This window comes from Gastrolobium bilobum, unplaced genomic scaffold, assembly GCF_033153095.1.
Source record: "Gastrolobium bilobum isolate Gb01-03AN ecotype WA unplaced genomic scaffold, APGP_CSIRO_Gbil_v1 utg10129, whole genome shotgun sequence".
Classification (NCBI taxonomy): Eukaryota; Viridiplantae; Streptophyta; class Magnoliopsida; order Fabales; family Fabaceae; genus Gastrolobium; species Gastrolobium bilobum.
In genome coordinates this window covers 183,611-203,629 of record NW_026896468.1, presented here as the reverse complement: position 1 = coordinate 203,629, position 20,019 = coordinate 183,611, and the positions used below count along the sequence as shown (strand labels likewise).

At 33.0% G+C, this 20,019-nt stretch overlaps 1 protein-coding gene across 1 annotated transcript; it reads left to right on the top strand.

The window, feature by feature from the left end:
* The first annotated feature begins 17,313 nt into the window (after positions 1-17,313).
* LOC133299888 (probable glucuronoxylan glucuronosyltransferase IRX7) lies at positions 17,314-19,403 on the top strand. The gene is made up of 4 exons (XM_061499382.1): positions 17,314-17,589; positions 17,646-18,029; positions 18,129-18,379; positions 18,944-19,403. Exons 1-4 carry the CDS (start codon positions 17,314-17,316, stop codon positions 19,401-19,403), a joined length of 1,371 nt encoding a protein of 456 aa, XP_061355366.1.
* The last annotated feature ends 616 nt before the right edge of the window (positions 19,404-20,019 follow it).

The following is a 20,019-nucleotide window of genomic DNA, read 5'->3' as shown; positions in this document are numbered from 1 at the left end:
TATTTGAATATAATATTTATAGAAATGGTACAAAGAGATGGCATTGATATGTTGTCCACTTGTAGGGTTCAAGAATTTGAGGAACTTTTGGCCTTTCTGCTGTCCATTACGGGTCTTATAATTTATACCATTGATTAATTAGGGTGTGGCTTATGTTATCATACATTTTACTAAGCGTGCAGGGAGGCCATTTTCGTACTTATATCGAGTATAATTTCTTGTCCACAATCAATGTTTCTTATTTCTTAACCTTCAATCAGTGTATGTTATAACTTATAAGAATTGAATGTTAGTTAGTAGTTAGCAGCTCTAAAAAAATGAGGATAAGAGCAAGAAGTGACATTGCACTATTGCAGTGACTGTTTTCAAAGTCATATAATTGTTTGTCTTAGGCATGTTATGAAGCCATAATTTAAAATAGTGATAGACAGCATGATACTAGCAATTATGATTATTATTTTAATCAATCAAATAACGAAAAGGCAAGCCATGGTCCATATAAACTTGAGACCTCATCTAGTTTACCTTCGTAGTATACAGAATAATAAATTAATCTTTGCGAAAGTCATCCCAACATTAAGAAAAGAGGGAGACATCATACACCATTAACCTTACTTTAGTTACTAAAATAATTGCCCAGTCTACAATAAGTTGTGAATATTTTAATAAGATATTTTATAACTATATAATTTGACAAGCATCAGCTCTATAATATATATATTTTTGGATATTATCTATCAGTTCATCGATTACATAATTATCTGATTCGAGATAGATAAGATCACACGAGTAGCAAATCTCTCCATACCAAATTTTAACATATCTGTATTTTCAAAGATTTGAACTCGAGACCACTGATTAAGTTAAAACAACCAATTACGAGTTGATTTACGTGTTTGGTGGTATTAGTTTCACAATATTAACTTGGTGGGAGTGGGACCAACATTATCCTTAATTCGTTGCTGCAAAGGGCATGATCCGGTTGGCAATTTGGAGTGCAGAATTCTAATGGGACTGATGAGTGTGAACCCTTTACAAGCCTACAGGTATTCTAATATGCTTTCAAAAATGGGAATCAAAAAAGAAAAATACGAATCAGAGTCCCCCCATTTAGGTTGCAATTTGAGATATTCATAGCAGTATTTTGTCGGCCAAATATGGTAACGTCGATGTTGTTGAGGCATGGATAAGAGATTCATTGCAAAGACACAAACACGTGAGAGCTAACTGGTTAATTCGTTGGCTTTTGGCATCAATGTCTTAGGAGTGACATTTACTCCATCTCCACATCAGTTCTTTTGTTTTTATTAAGAAAACAAAATTAACTATAGATACCTTCGGATCTTTTATACTTTATTTTTTCGTACATGTAATCTTTTATATATACTTCTTTATTGCTTATAGATGGCACATAATGTACATTTCCAGGGTCACTAACAATGACGTTGCGCGATCTCTTAAATAAAAATAGTTGTACATATTTGGGTTTTACTTATATTGTATTAAAAAAATTCAACTAAACATTTTCTTTTTTTATTTCTGATGATAAAATAAACTAATGCAAAAATACCAATAACTTTGAAAAAAAAAAACCCAAAAACCTCCATAAATGCAACATGACTATAAATATTATTGATACCTTGAAAAAGAAAAGCACTCACGAGGATGCTTTTGATGACCTAGTTAGAGACCAAAAAGTGAAAAGTGATCACAAGGGGAAGAAGAGACTACAAAACCTTCGGTGCGTGTTTGATTTTCTATTTGAAAAATTAAATCTTGTACATACAACTATTATTTCTATTACGTTTTAGAATAAATTATAATTTTGTGATTTTATTTGTTTCGTCTTGGGATTGAGGACAGATTTGCGTCCATGCTTAAGGATACCAGGGAATCGCTTTAATAACTTGTGTTGATAACAAAAGAGAGGAAAAGAAAATAGTTAACAAAGATGTTTAGTAGCCTAAGAACCATTTCGGGCACTAAACATCATAGTGATCCCAAAGTTAATTACAATGTCTCGTAAGAGAAAACAATCACCACAGAAAAGATTTAACGAATTTCTTTTGGGGCAGTTAAAGTGAGTCATACCTATGGTCTGGTATCAAAAGGGTGCATAGATAAAGTTACATTCTACCCTTTTTGACTCGTCCACTATTTAAGTCTTCTACATACACAAAAACATACACCCATAGATTAGGCCATTGGTCATGCCTCAAATCTAAATGATAATATTTTAAATGGATCCTCTAATAACATTGAAGTGAACATCGCCTTCACTTTAAGCCTGCAAACAAAACTTCGTGCTCAACATGTACGTATATATTATTTTCGTATCCTCAATCAGCATAAAAAACAAAACTTGAATCATAATAAATATTTTGAACAATAACTTCAATTTAAAAAACCTTCTAAAAAATAAATTCAAATGAAAAGTGGGTCTCCACTTCAAAACCTTTCACTTTGATCAAATACAAAACGCCACACATTACTTTCAAGCACGTACTGACACACACATAACAATCTTATAAACTTAACTAGAGATCTACGTTCGTACAGTTTGAATATGAACCATTGTAGACATGTGATGAGGTGAACAAATTGCATATGCAAATGGAATTGTTGTAATAAACAAACAAGCATTAATTTACATAAGCTTGAACTTATATATATCAAAGATGAATATACATTTGATTAAGTTGAAAGAGATTAGTTTAATCCATGGAAAGGATGGTGCTTAAGTCCACCATGAGTGGGGTCCTAACGGGGTAACAATTGTCGGGAGTAACCCCAGAGAATCATGGATGCCAACTTTGTTTAAACCGTGTGGGCTCCATTAACTCAAAGAATTTAAGAGCATAAAAAAATAAATTAAATTAGAAAAATTGGTCAGTTAGAGCCAACCCTTTTTATTAAAGTCTTTAGGTGGGTCGTCAATTCCATCTCCAATCAAATCATGTATTACAGACCTTTGGAATCCCAAGCGGTCGTTAACACAAAAGTTGGGGACCCATTTAACTAAAGTTAATATTAAATTCATAACATTATTATAAATTTCAAATTAGAATTACCAATTTAATCATTGAATAATAAATAAATAAGTAAATAAATTATCACACAGCTTATCGTAGCTATCATCCCCTTGTAAGCAAACTCTACTTGGACAATGACTTAACAAGACCATCTTGGAAAGATCTTACCGATGTGATTTTATAGTTAACTGAATCTATACGAATATATATATATATATATATATGAATGAGTTTCATACGCTATAGATAATAAATATTAGAGAAAGAGTATAATGTATTTTCTCATATACGAGATAAATTTATTATATATATATATATATAAGGGATATTCTTACTACCAAAATTTTCTGCTACCAACTTACTACATATCTAATCACCATTGGATCAACATTTTCTCTTTTTTCAAAAATTTTTTAGCATTCTCTCTCTTTGATCCAATGATTATTAGATAGGTAGTAAGTTGGTAGTAGAAAATTTTGGTAGTAAGAATATCTTCCCTCATATATATATATAGGGTTTATCGTTTCTCAAGCTGCTTGAGATAATTTTATCTCCGGCCATTAAATCATAATCGTACAAAGATGGATCAATGGTGATAAAGGAAGAGAGAGAAAAATGGAACCACAACCATTTAAAGGTGAATCAATTAATATAAGAAACTAAATAAATAAAACGACGTAGTTTCGGGGTGGCCAGAGATAAACTTATCTCAAGTTGCTTGAGAAATGTTTTTCCATATATATATATATATATATATATATATAAGTTCACTTTTTCTACAGTCAATGTAGATAACTTATCTACATTGAACTCAAAACGACGTCGTTTTGAAGCAAACATCAAGGTATTTTTGTAATTATAATTTTTTCAGGATTATAATAGTCTTTTTAATTATTATTTTTTAATTTTTCAACCCAAAACGACGTCGTTCTGGGAGCGAATGTAGTTAACTTATGTACATTCCATGTAGAAACATTAAAGCATATATATATATATATATATATATATATATATATATATATATAAAGAGGAAAGTTATACCTACAATTTATTTTCGTTTAGAATCTCTTATAACCATATATCTTAACCGTTGATTTTCGTCAATCAACGGTTATTATTTTCACAAATCAATATCATTAATTAATTCGCAATAAATGATAACTGTTGATTATCAAAAATTAACAGTTAAGATATGATTGTAAAAGATTGTAAACGAAAATAGATTGTAAGTATAACTTTCTTCATATAAATATGGGATAAGATCCGTTTACAAACTTTTTTTACAAATTGCACTAAGTACGACCGGTCGTACACTGCATGATTAAAGTATTATCGGTCGTACTTAGTGTAGTTTGTAAGAGTTTGAAAACAAAAAAGTTTGTAAATATAACTTGCCCCTATATATATAAAGTTCATTTATTTCTTATCTTCTCTTTATATGGATTCATATGAGGTTTACATATTTTTCTGTAGGGAAAAGTGTGTATCATTTTAAAGGTTGTAAAGTTGTATCAATTTAAGTGAGAGAAAGAGATAGATAAAAGGAAAAAAAGAGTGAACAAAAAAAAATAAAGATGTGGGTTCCACCTCTTTGTGAGAGTGAAATGACATAAATTGTGTCATTTAAAAGGATAAATATTTTTTCTTTTATGCATGTATAGTAAATAAATTTATCTTCTATCACATGATAAAGATAAAATCCTTAGAGAAAATAAGGGAAATTTTGAAAATTTCAATGGAACAAAAAAAGTCCGTGATTTTGCGCGGGTTTCGTCTCGAAGCGAGTTAAACGATGGCATATTTGTTGTATTATTCCTACCGGATCCATCGCATCGCAAGTGAGGAATTTTGATTGGCAGTGATAGTTGCTTAGATACTGCCGCGTGGCCGAATCTTATGATATTAACAACAATCCCAAAAACCAAAAGGCATGTTTTTTGTGCATTGGGATCTGTGTGGACGATATGCCGTCAACCTTCATATCTATGTGTATTTATTTTGAAATAATTATCTCATTTAGAAATAAAATTACAAGTAGGATCCACATGTAAGAGGAGAGAAAAAAGAGTGATGGGACTCAATTTTTTTTTTTGTGTAGAAAAGTTATTTATCTCATATAAAACGAGATAAACATAACCTATTTATTTTAAACTGTATATGTAGCTAAATTGGTAAACAGACTAAACTTTAAGGGTCGGGTTGTAATGGTCGATGAAGTTATAGGTTCAATTCTTACAAGAAATGTTTTGGGACCAATAGTAAAAATCTTTTTGCTCCAAATCATGAAGAATTAGTCTCATATTACGTTTTAGGATATTCAAGTATGATGAGTCTCACATGATTAGTAATGAACTAAGTGAAATGCATATAAATGGAAGGACCCATAAATTCAATATATTAAGATTTTGGGTTGAAATATAGTGTCGGATTCACTTGTTAGAGTTGGTGTATCTTAACCCATTAGTGGTGTCCCCTACCACGGGCTCCCTCAAACCCGTCTGACAATGGTATCATAGTCAAGCTGGGTACTGAGTCGAGGGGAAGCATATCAATGTTGGGTCTCACACGGGGACATTGTTGAAACTCGCCTGACTCTGGTATCAGAGTCGGGTTGGGCTAGCTAGGTACTTGACTAAGAGGTGGATTGAGTACTTTGGGTATGGGTACTCGATTGAGGGAAAGCATACCAATATTGAGTTTTACACTTGAGGGGGAGATTGTTGACTATTCAAGTCTGATGAGTCTCACGTTGGTTGGCAATGAGCTAAGTAAAGTGAATATAAGTGGATGGACCAATGAAACCAATATCTTAAAATTTTTGGTTGAAATACGATGTTGGACTCATTTTCTATGGTTGATGTAACCTTAATCTATTGGTAGTTATCCTCCACCATAGACTTTCCTAGACCCGAGATAAGGACACCCTAAGTTCATAAAAAAAAAATGTATTTATTTTGGAAAAGAGAGAAATTAGAAAAATAGATGAAAAAGAAAGTAAGATGCATGAAAATCCAGGTGAAATCTGATGATTATAGACAGAGTTGTCCATCACAACGACAGGGATTAAGGGCTAAGGTAAAAGAATCTGTGTAAGATTGGAGTACTAGATTGCGCATCATTGTCTAAACAAACATGAAAAAAGAAAGGATTATTATTGTAATTAGGCATCAAAATGGAATAAAGTACCAAAGAGGAGGTCCCACACGGTTTCTATAAGGCATTTTAGTTCACGGAAGAACATGGGTGGTGCTATGCTACTCACTGCACCGATGAATTGTGATATTGACTATTGAGTCTCATGTCACATGGTTGCACAATTTGTATTCGGTCGGTAATCACTTGTCAAGGAAAAGTTCACATGGCTTTAAGACCGTTAAAAGCTTAAAATAATTTGCTTTGTCATATTCTCCAATTTAATGTTTCTGTCTTTTTCTTTAGAAAAAAAAATTAAAAATTGGGGTTCAACAATTTCTTCAAAATTTAATCTTTACCTTGGGCTCTGAGATCAAAACTTAACGGGCTTAGCTTAACAATTGGACCCTCAACGTAAATTTTCCTATTTCTTTACTGGGATGCAGATTCAGCAAAATTTTAAGACTGCTTAAAATTAGTTAAAGGCCCACATATAACTCCTAGTTAGAGAAATCTCAGTCCAAATGGCCCATACGCAACCTAAATCCACACTACACTCTTCTTTTTGGGCCTAAAATACATAAATTTTAGTAAGATGTATCGATATGTATCTTCAAAATTGAATAATAGCGTACCAGTGTGTACACATAGAAATAGACCCTAGAGAAATGTTGAGCATCTTGGGGGATTTTTTTTTTTTTTTTTTCAAAGAAAATGACATAGTGGTGTGCCCTTTGTGTCACCCTTTTTTTATGGCATGCGTCAATTTGAAGTGTGAACTAACCTTTTGTCTTCATCCTTCTCGGTTCTTGCATTCTTTGTGGAAGCAGTTGAAGAACCAAGGCCTGCAAAGTTCCATAACTGGAATAAACAAGACAAAAAAAACAAAATGAAGAAATGAAGATTTCAAAAACAAAGGGACTAGCATTTACATCTACGCCGTATGAATCATCTTATATTCATATTGCATTTGTTTACTTTTGCTAGTTTTTTTGTTTTTTTTAGATATTTCAATATCTTCATCGCTTCACAATTAGTTCGATTCAGGGCGGGGTTATGAGATTAAAGCTTTAAACCTCTCACAAAGATAGTACTGGAGAGGATCGAACACATGCTCTCACCCCACCTGCTTAGTTCCCTAACGCCAACTAAACTATCATCATTTGGTTACTTTTGCTAGCTTTTGGGGATGAATGCACTGCTTTTTCATCTTCTTCATCCATCTAATCAAAACAAGTGACAAGGGGAAAAAAAGTACATCCTCCCATGTTAAATAAAACATAATATGGTCATGTGAAAAAATCGTAACCATATAAAATTATGATATGGTCATGTGAGAGAATCATACTCATATAAAAGTGGATGAATAATGTTAAGGGAAGAGAGAAAAAATATCGAAATAGGTAATAAAAAAATAATCACCATTGATTTACTTTTCCACATGATCATATCATATTTTATTCAACATGAGAGGATTTATTTCAAAAAAAGAGAGTAAGGAAAACCATCCATCAAAGGACATCAACATGGCAAAAAATAACTAAAAGGTTTAGTCTAGGCACCACATGTTCAAGATGAAGATAACATTTAGTAAAAAGATATCTAGAAGAAAACTTTATTTGAATATTTATCTCGACCCTATTTATACGTCATATAAGACCCAATCCAAGAAAGACCCAACGAGCCTAAAGATCATTACTTAACAAGGAAGAGAATGTGTCCATTGGCAAGTATGAGTATCTTGCATCCTCCCGACACTTGCTACCAATAGCTCAGGCAAAGAGACATGGTGAGATCAAATGTTCAGAACAACTTGGCCGCCGCATGAACCAGTAATAAAGGACAACACTTGTATGTTGCGACATCTACAAGAGTTTAGCCTGATCTCGCCCACAACTGAAAGTTGTTATCTACACCAATAGAAATGAATACTGGCATACAATGGCAGCATAAGCAATACATCTTGTCACTATAAATATAGAGGTATTAAGTCTAGATAAAATCATTTATCCATCAATATTTGAACTACTTGAATATTGAACTGACTTGAGTATCAAAGTGCCTTGTAGGTATACTCTCATTCTCCTCAAATTGCCCAAACACTTCTGCACTAAATCATTCATCCTGCCAACAACCCAGTCATCTCTGAGCACATCTGAGCCCAAACCGTCATCTACCGTATCAGATTCAACCGTATAAGATCTAGTCGAATAGTTATTGAACCGATCAAATATGATAATAATATAATCATTTTAAGGTGCATTAAAAGCCAACAACAGCCTTCGGTTAAGGATATACTGCAAATTATATACTAATGGCTTATTCAAATTTGTTGGAGATACAAAACTAATATTTAGCCAACACCTCATGTTTTTAGAAGAACTGGTTTTTATTTTATATTTTAAATTAGGGTTATAAGTTTATCCTGATGCAGAAAAAACTTAAAATCTTCTTGCAGAAACAAAAATATGTGGGATACATTGGATTAATAAAAAAAAATTGGTAGGACTTTTCATATGTGTGCAGAAGGAAATGTTTTTCTACCGTAATAGGAGAAAAACATACCCTTTTAAATAAAAAATATGTATCCTTTTTTAATTGCGAAAAGATAAGATAAGTTCTTGAAAGAACTTTAATATCCCAGCTAATAGGCACATAAAACACAGTATATGATGTTGTCCGAATTGAAGCAGCTACAAAAATACATGTATACTTATGCCAAGATATGAATTTTTTTACATATTTTAATATGTAAGATTCTATGCGCCTACTGAATATTCTTAGTATACTTATAAGCCGTGTTCTCTTTCTATCTCACCCTCCAGCTTTTCATTATCTTCTTTCTCTCGTTTTCTCTTTTCTTTATATTAAATTATTAATATAATTTCACCCAAAATTTAAGATGTTGGGTTAAAATGATTTTTTTACATGATATCAGAGATGGAGTGGCCGAGTGATCACGAGTTCGATCCGTCCCCACTTTGCAGTGGATGTGAATGATTCATGTTTGTTTTAACGTTACAGTGATCACTCTATTGGATTGTGTCGTATGGTAAACATGGGAGGAGATTGTTGGATATATTAATAATATAATCTAATAGTATGTTCACATACAAGCCCAATAGGTCAAAGCATGGTTATTTGGATCCATATAAGCTGGAGCCCAATATCTTGCATTATCTCTAAGATTTCCTAAGCTAGATGTAACACGATTGAGCATTCCAAATTTGATTTCTCTTAGTAAAATACTCCAAGCACCTCAAAATTCTTCACTCTCAAACTCATTACCTCCCACAAATGTTTGGGTCGTGTCAGGTTCATCAATTATTGGAGTAAATCTTTAATGCAACCGATGCACCAAAAATTAAAAATTCAGTGCAACTTCTATTCATTTTATAACACCTGGACAAAAAGCATCACTATCATATGGAAAAAGAAAAAATTAAATGACAACTGACAAAATAATATGATACATTTTGTTCACATGTCACAGAATAAATGGCAGTTACATTAAATCTTCAATGCATAGGTTGCAATAAACATTTATTCCAATTATGGAATTGGATATTAGCATCCCCACAAAATATTGGGCTTAGTTTTGCTCATATCTTGGGCTAGTCTGGGCCCCGTGAGAGGTTAACTATTGAGATGTTACTTCCGTTATTTTCAATTTTCGGTATTTGGAATTGGGATCATATTAAGTTAACAAGCACTGAAGGGTGGGCCTCAGTTGCCATACTAAAATGTACACAAGAGAGGGATGAAATATACTCATTGATTATCACTTATTTGCCGGTCTTTAATTCAATCAATTTTTTTTTTTTTGAAATATTTCAATCGGTTCATTGCTTCACAACTAATCCGATTCGGGGCAGGTCCAGGATTAAGGCTTTAAACTCCTCCCAAAGGTGATACTGGAGAGATTCGAACACACGCTCTCACCCCTACCTGCTTAGCTCCTATGCACCAACTGATCTACCACCATTTGGTATTCAATCAATATTCCAATTCAGCTTTGTTGTTTGCTCTGGCCTCACATGCACACATCAGAACATATTCCCCTATCTAAAGGTTATTTTCATTGACCTTTTTTTCACTAATAATTTGGAATATTCTATCTTTTAGGATATGGCACCACTTCCTATGTCCTTCTTGTGACTCCTGTCTCATCTTTGCTTCAGTTCCGCATGTGCTCACACAGCTCACATCGCAGTGTTGTAGGATCAGTAAATAAATAAATAAATGCTGGGGAACTTTTCCAGCTCAAACTCCTCTTGGAGAGGCACTTCCTTTCTAAGTTTATCGATCCTTCTCAATTCGTTGCATTGCATGACTTTTAACTTTATCAAAAGATCTTTGTTCACTTTGAGGAAGGAATATTGGCCATGCACAATCTCTGCATGATGACGGTTATCTAGCTGCCATAATAATATAGTCATGCGATTAAATAGGCAGATGGACTTATTTAATTATGTGTGTTCTTTTTATGTTCATTAAAGCATGTGAGTTTTGATGGTAGCCAAAAAATCAATTTGAAAGGGGAAAGTGGGAATTATTTTTTAAACAAATGAAGACAATAACGTGCTAGCCATATATTTGTTTCTACAATTTTGGTTAAATCCAAAAAAGTACCTATCGGTGTTGTACAACCTACGGCCCTTTCTATCCATCATGGTCCCTGTTCCCTCATAATCTATTACATGTTTGATTGTATTGTGATTTTTTTTTTCTTAGAATTATTTTATAGAATCGTTAATAAAATAGGTATTTTTTTTTAAAAGTTAAAAGTCAAAAGATAAAACAAAAATAGAGGACGTTTGGTTCGGGACAATTTTTTTTTTACTAGGAAAATAGAATTACTAGGAACATTATGGGAAAATGATTTTAGTAAGAAAGTTTGAAAAAAGTTATTTGGTATGCTAAAATATTATCGGAAAAATTTGGATTAAATTTTATGAATGTATGTTTAGTTGAAAGTAAAATATTAATGAAAAAATTGATTAAAAATACTAAAATATCTCTTTTTTAAAGTTTTTGAATGTTAATTACTATAGTGGAGTGTGTTGGACATTTGTGTAAAGTTTGAATGTGTGTTGCTATTTTTACACAGTTAAATAAAAAATATCACCTCGAAGTTATCTTTCTCAACAGTGACTTGACTTCAATTTTAACAAGTATTTATAAAACGTTATGCAAATATCAAAGCTGGGAAAATATTTCAAATCTCTCTACCAAACATACTTTGTCAAAATCAAATGCATAAAAAAATATTTAAAAAACTTGAACCAAACGTTGTTTTTTGATGGTCAAATAGCCCCGATTTGGGCGCAGCTGTGAAAGCCCGAATTATTGCTTGAACAGTTGAACTTAGTTCCTCTTATAATATATCCGGTCTGCATTTTCAATTTAAAGCATAATCTACTATATAGTTTGTAGAGTGAGTGGACGCAAAGGCAGACGAGCATATTACAATTATTTTCGTACTAGAAATCTTTTATTAGTAGAAGAGAACAATGGAATTCATATAAAAGAATGGATAAACTAAATACAGGCATATAAAATAATTATTTTCGTACTGCATGTGAGTCCGTTTAAATAATTTTTTGAAAAAAGAATTTTAACGCATTACTTTATTTTTTCAAAAATATTTTTGAGAAGCTAAAATTATTTTAGCTTTAAATAGAGTACCTAAAATGTAATTTTAGGTAAAAAATTGTTTGGTTATTAAAATTAAAAAGAATTTTTTATGTATAAAATAATTAAAAAGAACATAATGGTGTAAATGAAGTGGGGTGGGGTTGGGGCAAAATTAAATTTTTAAAAAAATATTTAATTTTTTACCTATATTTTTTTCAGAAGCTATAATGTAGGCTTAAAAAAATGTAGTATTAATAATAAAAAAAAGTAGTATTTAATTAATATTTTTTTAAAAAAAAAATCATGCAAACAGGCTATGAGTCTTATTTATGGGAGAAAAAAAAAGCAAATGCACCGTTCCGTTCCGTGTGTCTCTTTTATCTTATTTCTTCTCTACCTTTTTTTTTCTTTTTCTTTTTTATAAAAGTTAGGTATGTTTCGTAAGAGTCTTTAAACCCTCCCAAAAATGATACGGAAGAAGATCGAAGTTATGCTTTTACCTGCCAACTGAACTAGCATAATTAATACTCTTTATCTTTCCTTATTTAGTCGTGGACTCGTAGAATATCAAGTTAATGACAGTTGTATTCAGCCAATAATACCTTGCGTGGCTATACTAGTGTTGGCCAATGAAATATTGCCTTAACTTTCATAATTAATATAAATTAATACTATGGTTGGTCGTTGCTTATATTCTTAATCAGCTAGGGAAAACCACGACATTTTAATATTTTAACAGACAAAAGAGGAAACAGACAAGATCAACCTCATTGAACAAGTTTTATTTATTAATTCATCAAGAGAAGGATAACAAAAAGTGAAAATCCCCGACATTTATGTGACGGTAATAACTATAAGAATGAACACTTTTTGGGTGCTCAACAAAAAAACACTAAATTCATTTTAATCCTTTAGAAAAAATTATCTATATTAGTTTTTTTTTAAAGACTAACGTGAATTTTATTTGAATTGTAAAAGGACCACAATTTCAAAGAACTAAAATTTTAAAGTGACCACAAGTCGACTTTTTCTTTCTTAAAATATTAAAATAGATTTTGGTGTTTTTTGTTATTTATTCTAATTATAAATTTGCTGGTGGCTTCCTTGTCCAATATTGCATATATATACTATCAAAGAGGATCATTAAAAATTCAATGGAACCTCTCTGTTAGATAACAGTTGCAGCGACAACAGTGGATGTCTAACAAGGAAGAAATTAATGATGGCAACGTAGGCTGGACGCTTTTTTGCATAATGTTAAGGGTGGTTTTGGCTGCAAAAACAAGTAACCTAAGTGTACCTTTGCATGCTTAAATGACAAAACTCCAGCAGCAATATTCCTGCAATGGCTTAATTTTTCACACAGAATATTCCTCTAAAGTAGTAGTTTTTCGAGCTCCAAAACCTTGTTTAAACCAAAGTTATATATATATATATATATATATATATATATATATATAGGACAGATTATATTTACAAATTTTTTTTGTTTACAAAGTACACTAAGTACGACCGGTCCTACTTTAATCATTCAGTGTACGACCGGTCAAACTTAGTGTAATTTGCAAAAAAAGTTTGTAAACGGATCTTATCCCATATATATATATATATATATATATATATATATATATATATATATATATATATATATATATATATATGGTTTTATAAGAGTTATGTTGTAGAAAAAATGATTGTGTAATGTTATAGAGATTCGTTTTACGTGCCGTAATTTTCTTTTTTTCTTCAAAAAGTGTGGGCCCCACAAAATGTTGTGTGTAGAAAAATTTGTTGTGTCATGTTAAATGACAAATGCAAACCCTATATATATATATGATTTCATTTTTCTCACGTTGCAAGAGATAACTATCTCCTATAAAAAATAATAATTAATAATAATAATGTGCTACAGGTAATATATAATTATAATGGTAAAATTATTTTTCTCTTTCCACCACATCAGTTGATAATGGCTAAGGAGAGAAAAAAAAAGATTTAATATTATAATAATATACTACTCGTAGTATAAATTTTTTTTATTTGTTTTCCTGGAGAGATTTTCTTTTTCAGCAACATAAGAGAATGATTACTCATATATATATATATATGTATATATATATATGAGTTTTATTTTTCTCATGTTGCATGAGATAAATTATCTCATGCAACACACAAAAAGTGTATGAGACCCACTAAAAAAGAGAGAGAGAAAATAAAAAAGTGGGTCACATCTACTTTTTTTGTGTGTTGCATGAGACAAATTTGTCTCAAGCAACATGAGAAAAATAAAACCTTATATATATATATATATAGGTCAGGATCATTTTACACTAGTGTAAGTTATACTCTCAATCTTGTTCATTGATCTCATTTATATCTAAAGGCTCAAATTTTTTAGTAATGTGAGCCATTGGATACAAGTAGATCAATGGTCAAGATTGAATGTAAGACTTCTAACTCTTATACCGGTGTAAGAATATCCTGTCCCTATATATATATATCGGAAAAATGTTTGTCATTTTAAATTACATAACTTTGTGTCATTTTTAATGAAACTACGTTGTTTTGGTGTGTTTTTACATTCTCTTTCCTCCATTTTCTTTTTATTTCTAATTTTATAAATTAGAGAAAATGACAAAACACACCAAAACAACGTAATTTTATTAAAAATGACACAAAGTTATGTCATTTAAAATTACAAACACTAAACCCTATATATATATATATATATATATATATATATATATATATATTAGGTGGATAAACCAAAGTTGGATATTATTGATGTGTTATATAGGTCAAGCCTTAATATTATCGGGCAAGGTCAATTTTTTTTTAAAAGTTAAGCAAGGCAAAACAATAGGCCTATATCAAGTTAGGCTAAAGGTTAATGTAAATTTTGATATAACCTTATCCGTTTTCCTGCGTAGCAAGAGCTAATGCCCCTACTTGTTCCATTTGTTGAAAATCGATGATCACACAAATCGCAAATAAAAAGAGAGAATAGATACAAAGATTTATCCTGGTTAATCCAATTTAGGTTACGTCCAGCTTGTCTGTACTATATTCGTCTCACCGTCAATCGTTACAAGTCAATCGGTTTACAAGAAAAATATAAATAGGATTAGAAAATCCTAGCAGCAGCTATTCATGAGCCCAAGTTTAAATTACTAAAAAAGTTACAATAAATCAGAGGCCCACAACAGTACCTAGCCTCTACGGGCCTGTGAACACTGCCCCCGGTCCCTCGTCTGCTTACCTGGAAGCGAGACCCCAGTTACGTTTATACTGACCCCAACAATTCTCATCAACGTACGAAATATGAGTCATACACAATACTATGTTGGATGGGACAAATGCCATTTGCATACAAATTTTTGCTAATCAATTTTTTTAAATGTGTAGTTGGACTTTTAAAAGTGATCAGTGGGCACTTAGGATATATCTTTAATTCGAAATCTAATATCCTTCACCACTGTGGCTATCTAAAACAAAATACTGCTATGAGCAGAGCATTTTCGTGTGAATTACATGAGTAAATTGGACCGTGGCTTTAGACACGGAGAACTTTTGCAATATTATGTATGTTGATATTTCTTCCTCATGTTTATTTTATGAGTAAAGTGTATGTCATTTTAAAAGATGTAAAGTTGTGTCATTTTAAGTGAGAGAAAGATATAGATAAAGGAGGAGAGAGTGGACAAAAAAATAAAATAAAAGTATGGATCTCATCTCTTTGTGAGAGTGAAAAGATATAAGTTGTGTCATTTAAAAGGATAAACACTTTTTCCTTATTTTATATAAAGTATAAAGCATTGCTTTCTTTATTTTTTCACTTGTAGATTTCCAAATACTAGGACCACATCGAGTCATAACCTTTCTTTTGCTCTCGAATTTTATTGTTTATTTCCAGTTTTTTTTATCTTTAGTTGTCAGACTTTTGCGTCCTTCTAAATTCTATTATTCTAATATTATTCCATTCCTTCAAAATTCCGATCTCATTTCGGACTTTCCAACTATTTGTTTATCCATGTCCAAGTTCAAGACATTAATTATTGCTAATCTTAGATGTGATACGATCATACGAAGTAAATATTTTTACTTTTTAAGCATCTTATCCAACTTTCTTTAATAAATAGAAGAAAAAGGAAATATTTTTTTAAAGGAAATAATATTTTTCGTGTTATAAAAAATAAATTTTATTTTCTACACATATATAAAAGTATGTAAATTTTAGATTTTTTTTTTTTTCTCTTTGTTCTCCGTATATGACTCATTTAAGCCCCAACACAGTTTTATAATATAACATGATTGAAAGGCAAAATATCTTTTAAGCAAATGATACTTCACGTTTTATTCCGATCTCATTTCGAACTTTCCCCCTGTTTGTAAATGCGAAGTAATTAACTATTATTTAACATATGCATTTTATCAAACTATTTTTAATTAATAAAACAAAAAGGAAAAAAGCAAAATGACTTTGAAGTTTGAAACTTTGCTACCCTGTTTTGTTCCTCGCTACCTCAAAAGCTAGCTCAAAGGGTGAGAGTGTCCAAGGTCTTATAAACTCCACATTAGTTGCACATACAACCAATGTGGGACTATATATCTCAATACGCCCCCTCACACAAGAGCCCATTGGGCTTGAAGAGTGGACAATGCAACAGGCTCAGCCTACCTGTGCTAAGAAACGCCACAAGAGAAAGTGGGGGACGGGAGGCTCTGATACCATATTAAGAACTTTGAGGTCACCACCCCAAAAGCTAGCTCAAAGGGTGAGAGTGCCCAAGGCCTTATAAACTCCACATTAATTACACATACAATCAATATGAGACTATATATCTAAGAGACTTGCATAATAGCATTGTGCATCAAATGCTATCTACGATTTTCATTTTTCAACAACTCAACTTGGCCTCATTAGCTGTACCATCTTCCCGTGAGAGCATGATATCATGTTATGCTGATTATATAACATGATGACAAATCTTCACTCATTATATAATGAATAAAATAATAACTTCAAGAGCCAAAAAAGCACATCACGTTGGGCCAATCCGGTCATTTCAGACGACAAAAACTGAGAGGACCAAAAGCAGCATAGTAACCGAAACACGCGCCGATGTACATTCTGATCCATCACCATGTGACATCTCTCAAGCTGAAACAAAACAATCCCTTTCTAGTTTCTACTCTGTTTTTTCAACATTAATTAAATGCCCATTCAATAATTAGGGGAACGATCGGAATTTTGGAATTCAAAACCAAGTAAGAAAATTAACTAATGCCACAACGTTTTTCGTTTGAACATATATAAATTAAAACTAAAATCCCCATTTGTTTATTTTCGGTGCAAAAACGAAGTGCTAACAAACTTGTACCCTTCTATCTTCTCCTATCACTGTTTCTTTATCTCCACTTCTTCCCAGACCAGAATCCGAAAGACCTCTCTCAACTACTTATTCTTCTTCTGTATCTTTCAACATCTGTGTGGGTTTTGATTTTAAATGAAATGTTGGAGAATAAGAGAACCCCAAAGGGAAAGGGGTTCTATGTTAGGATGAAGCTTATGCAAAAACATATTAGGCCTCAACAAGATAAAGTTAGTTACTTTTACACTTATTACAAATGGGTTCTTTGGCTTTCTCTCTCCCTCTATTTCTTTACCTCTTATCTCATCAGCAATAATCACCATACCTACACCCATACCAAACCAACCTCTCAAGACACCCTTTTCCAATCCAACAATAGCGTACCTCGTAACATTCTAGGTAAAAAACACAAATTCGTCATCGACATTTTCAGTTTTTTTTTTTTTTTTTTTTTTTTCTCTTCTTGATGGAGTTCATGATCCATTTTATTGCAGGGAAATTGAATAATTTGAAGGTTTTTATCTACGACCTTCCTCCAAAGTATAACACCGATTGGGTCGTGAACGAGAGATGTAGAAGCCATTTATTTGCGTCGGAAGTGGCTATTCACAGAACATTGTTAACGAGCAACGTGCGCACGTTCGACCCTTATTATGCTGACTTCTTCTTCGTCCCTGTCTACGTGTCCTGCAACTTCAGCACCGTGAATGGTTTTCCTGCGATTGGCCACGCGCGTTCCCTCATCGCCTCCGCGGTGCAACTCGTCTCCACGGAGTACCCTTTCTGGAACCGAAGCAGAGGATCCGACCACGTCTTTGTCGCTTCCCACGATTTCGGCGCATGTTTCCACACCCTCGTACGTAACCAAACGTTGTTCAAAAAATTCGCGTTTCATTAAAAGCGTTCCTTCTTTTTAATAATGGTTTTTTTTTTTTTGTTGTTGCATTTTTTGAAGGAAGACGTGGCCATAACTGAGGGGATACCAGAAATATTGAAAAACTCGATCGTGTTGCAGACGTTCGGCGTTGTGCACAAGCATCCGTGCCAGGACGTTGAGAATGTGGTTATCCCGCCGTACATTTCGCCGGAAAGTGTAGGGAGAACTCTGGAGAAAGCTCCGGTGAACGGACGGCGAGACATTTGGGTGTTCTTCCGTGGCAAAATGGAGGTTCATCCTAAGAACGTCAGTGGACGGTTTTACAGCAAGTAATGACCCCACGAAAATTATTTAATAATTATTAATTAATTAAAGGATTTAGTGTTTGCTTAAATAATATAACTTACGTAATTTTAGGAGAGAGACAGGTACAAATGGAAATCATGGGAGAAACAAAGTGTGGTTTTTTTTAATTTAAAATTGGAAAAGGTTCACCGATGGGGTTTGCTTCAGAATCTCTTATGCCATTGTAGTTTTTTTTCTATCACATATGTTATGCTCTTTTTGTACAAGGTATATTTTTTTATGACATGTGACCTGTGGTTTTTTATTTTTTACAAAGCACATTGGCATATGTGATAAAAAAATTACAGGAGCATAGGTGATTCTGAAGCAAACCACAAGAGCATTAGTAAACGTTTTTCTTTAAAATTTAAATAATTTTTTTTCCTGTGTCTGTCTCTCTTTTAAGAGAACAGAGTATTATCTCATCTAAAATGAGAAACACTTTTTCCTTAATTAAAATGACTTTAATTTAATCTAATCATAGTTGTAATAATCGTGCATTGTACTTTCGCTACCATCGTTGAATTGACCGTTTTTTTTATTTAAAGGGGAGTTCGGACGGTTATATGGAGGAAGTTCAACGGTGACCGGAGGTTTTACCTGCAGAGGAATAGGTTTGCCGGTTACCAGTTGGAAATTGCTCGGTCGGTGTTTTGTTTGTGTCCGTTGGGGTGGGCCCCGTGGAGCCCGAGGCTGGTGGAGTCAGTTGCGTTAGGGTGTGTGCCGGTTGTTATCGCTGATGGGATCCGGTTGCCGTTCCCCTCCGCCGTGAGGTGGTCGGAGATTTCGGTTACGGTGGCGGAGAAGGACGTGGGGAATCTGGCAAATATCCTGGAGCGCGTGGCGGCGACGAACCTCAGTTCCATACAGAGGAACCTGTGGGACCCAAGGACCAGGCGGGCCCTGCTTTTCCACGATGAAGTCCAGGAAGGTGACGCCACGTGGCAGGTTCTGGTTAGTCTGAGTGAGAAGCTGGCTAGGTCCTACCGTAGGTCAATGGACACGTGACGGGTTGGGATTGGGCGAGATGTTTGACAGTTAATGAACCGGTGTCTCCAACGTGGATATATGGATTATGCTCTGCATGACCAACGAGGCAACAAGAATGGTGGATGACAGCTGCAATTAAGGTTTTTGGTTCGAATATTTTCGTGGTGACGTGGAGGGTTCTTGATGAGATGGCAAGCATTGATTCGATGGAGGTGGGATTTGCCAGAGGAGACAGCATCTTTCCTTTGTAAAATCATTTTTTCTGTAAATAAATTATAGTCATAAGGGATATATATAAATGAATTAATAAAAAAATTAAAGTATTAAATATAAAGCAAGTCATTGGGTAAATGTTCTAGAGTGACATGGCAGGGAAATTGGAAGGAGTTAGGAGTTGGGACGTTGAAAATTGAAATGATTGATGAACGTGGATGGAGATGCTGTTGTGTCAGAACTTTACAGTGTTTGTTTGTAATGTGAAATTTGGGTGTCAGTGGTCACGGGCTTGGAAATTGAATGGATGTCAAATATCAAAGGTGGAGAGGGAGAGCATCCAACGTTGCGGTGGCAGACGATTTGGATTTTCACGTTGAAAAATGATAGGGTTGCGTTATTTAATTATAATTATTAATTT

What these genes read in the sequence shown, in the direction of transcription:
- LOC133299888 (XM_061499382.1), top strand. Translation starts at nt 17,314, where the DNA reads ATGTTGGAGAATAAGAGAACCCCAAAGGGAAAGGGGTTCTATGTTAGG. An exon ending in TAGGTAAAAAACACAAATTC is followed by an intron (nt 17,590 to 17,645) that starts GTCATCGACATT and finishes TTCTTGATGGAG; the next exon opens with TTCATGATCCATTTTATTGC. An exon ending in AGTGGACGGTTTTACAGCAA is followed by an intron (nt 18,380 to 18,943) that starts GTAATGACCCCA and finishes TTTTATTTAAAG; the next exon opens with GGGAGTTCGGACGGTTATAT.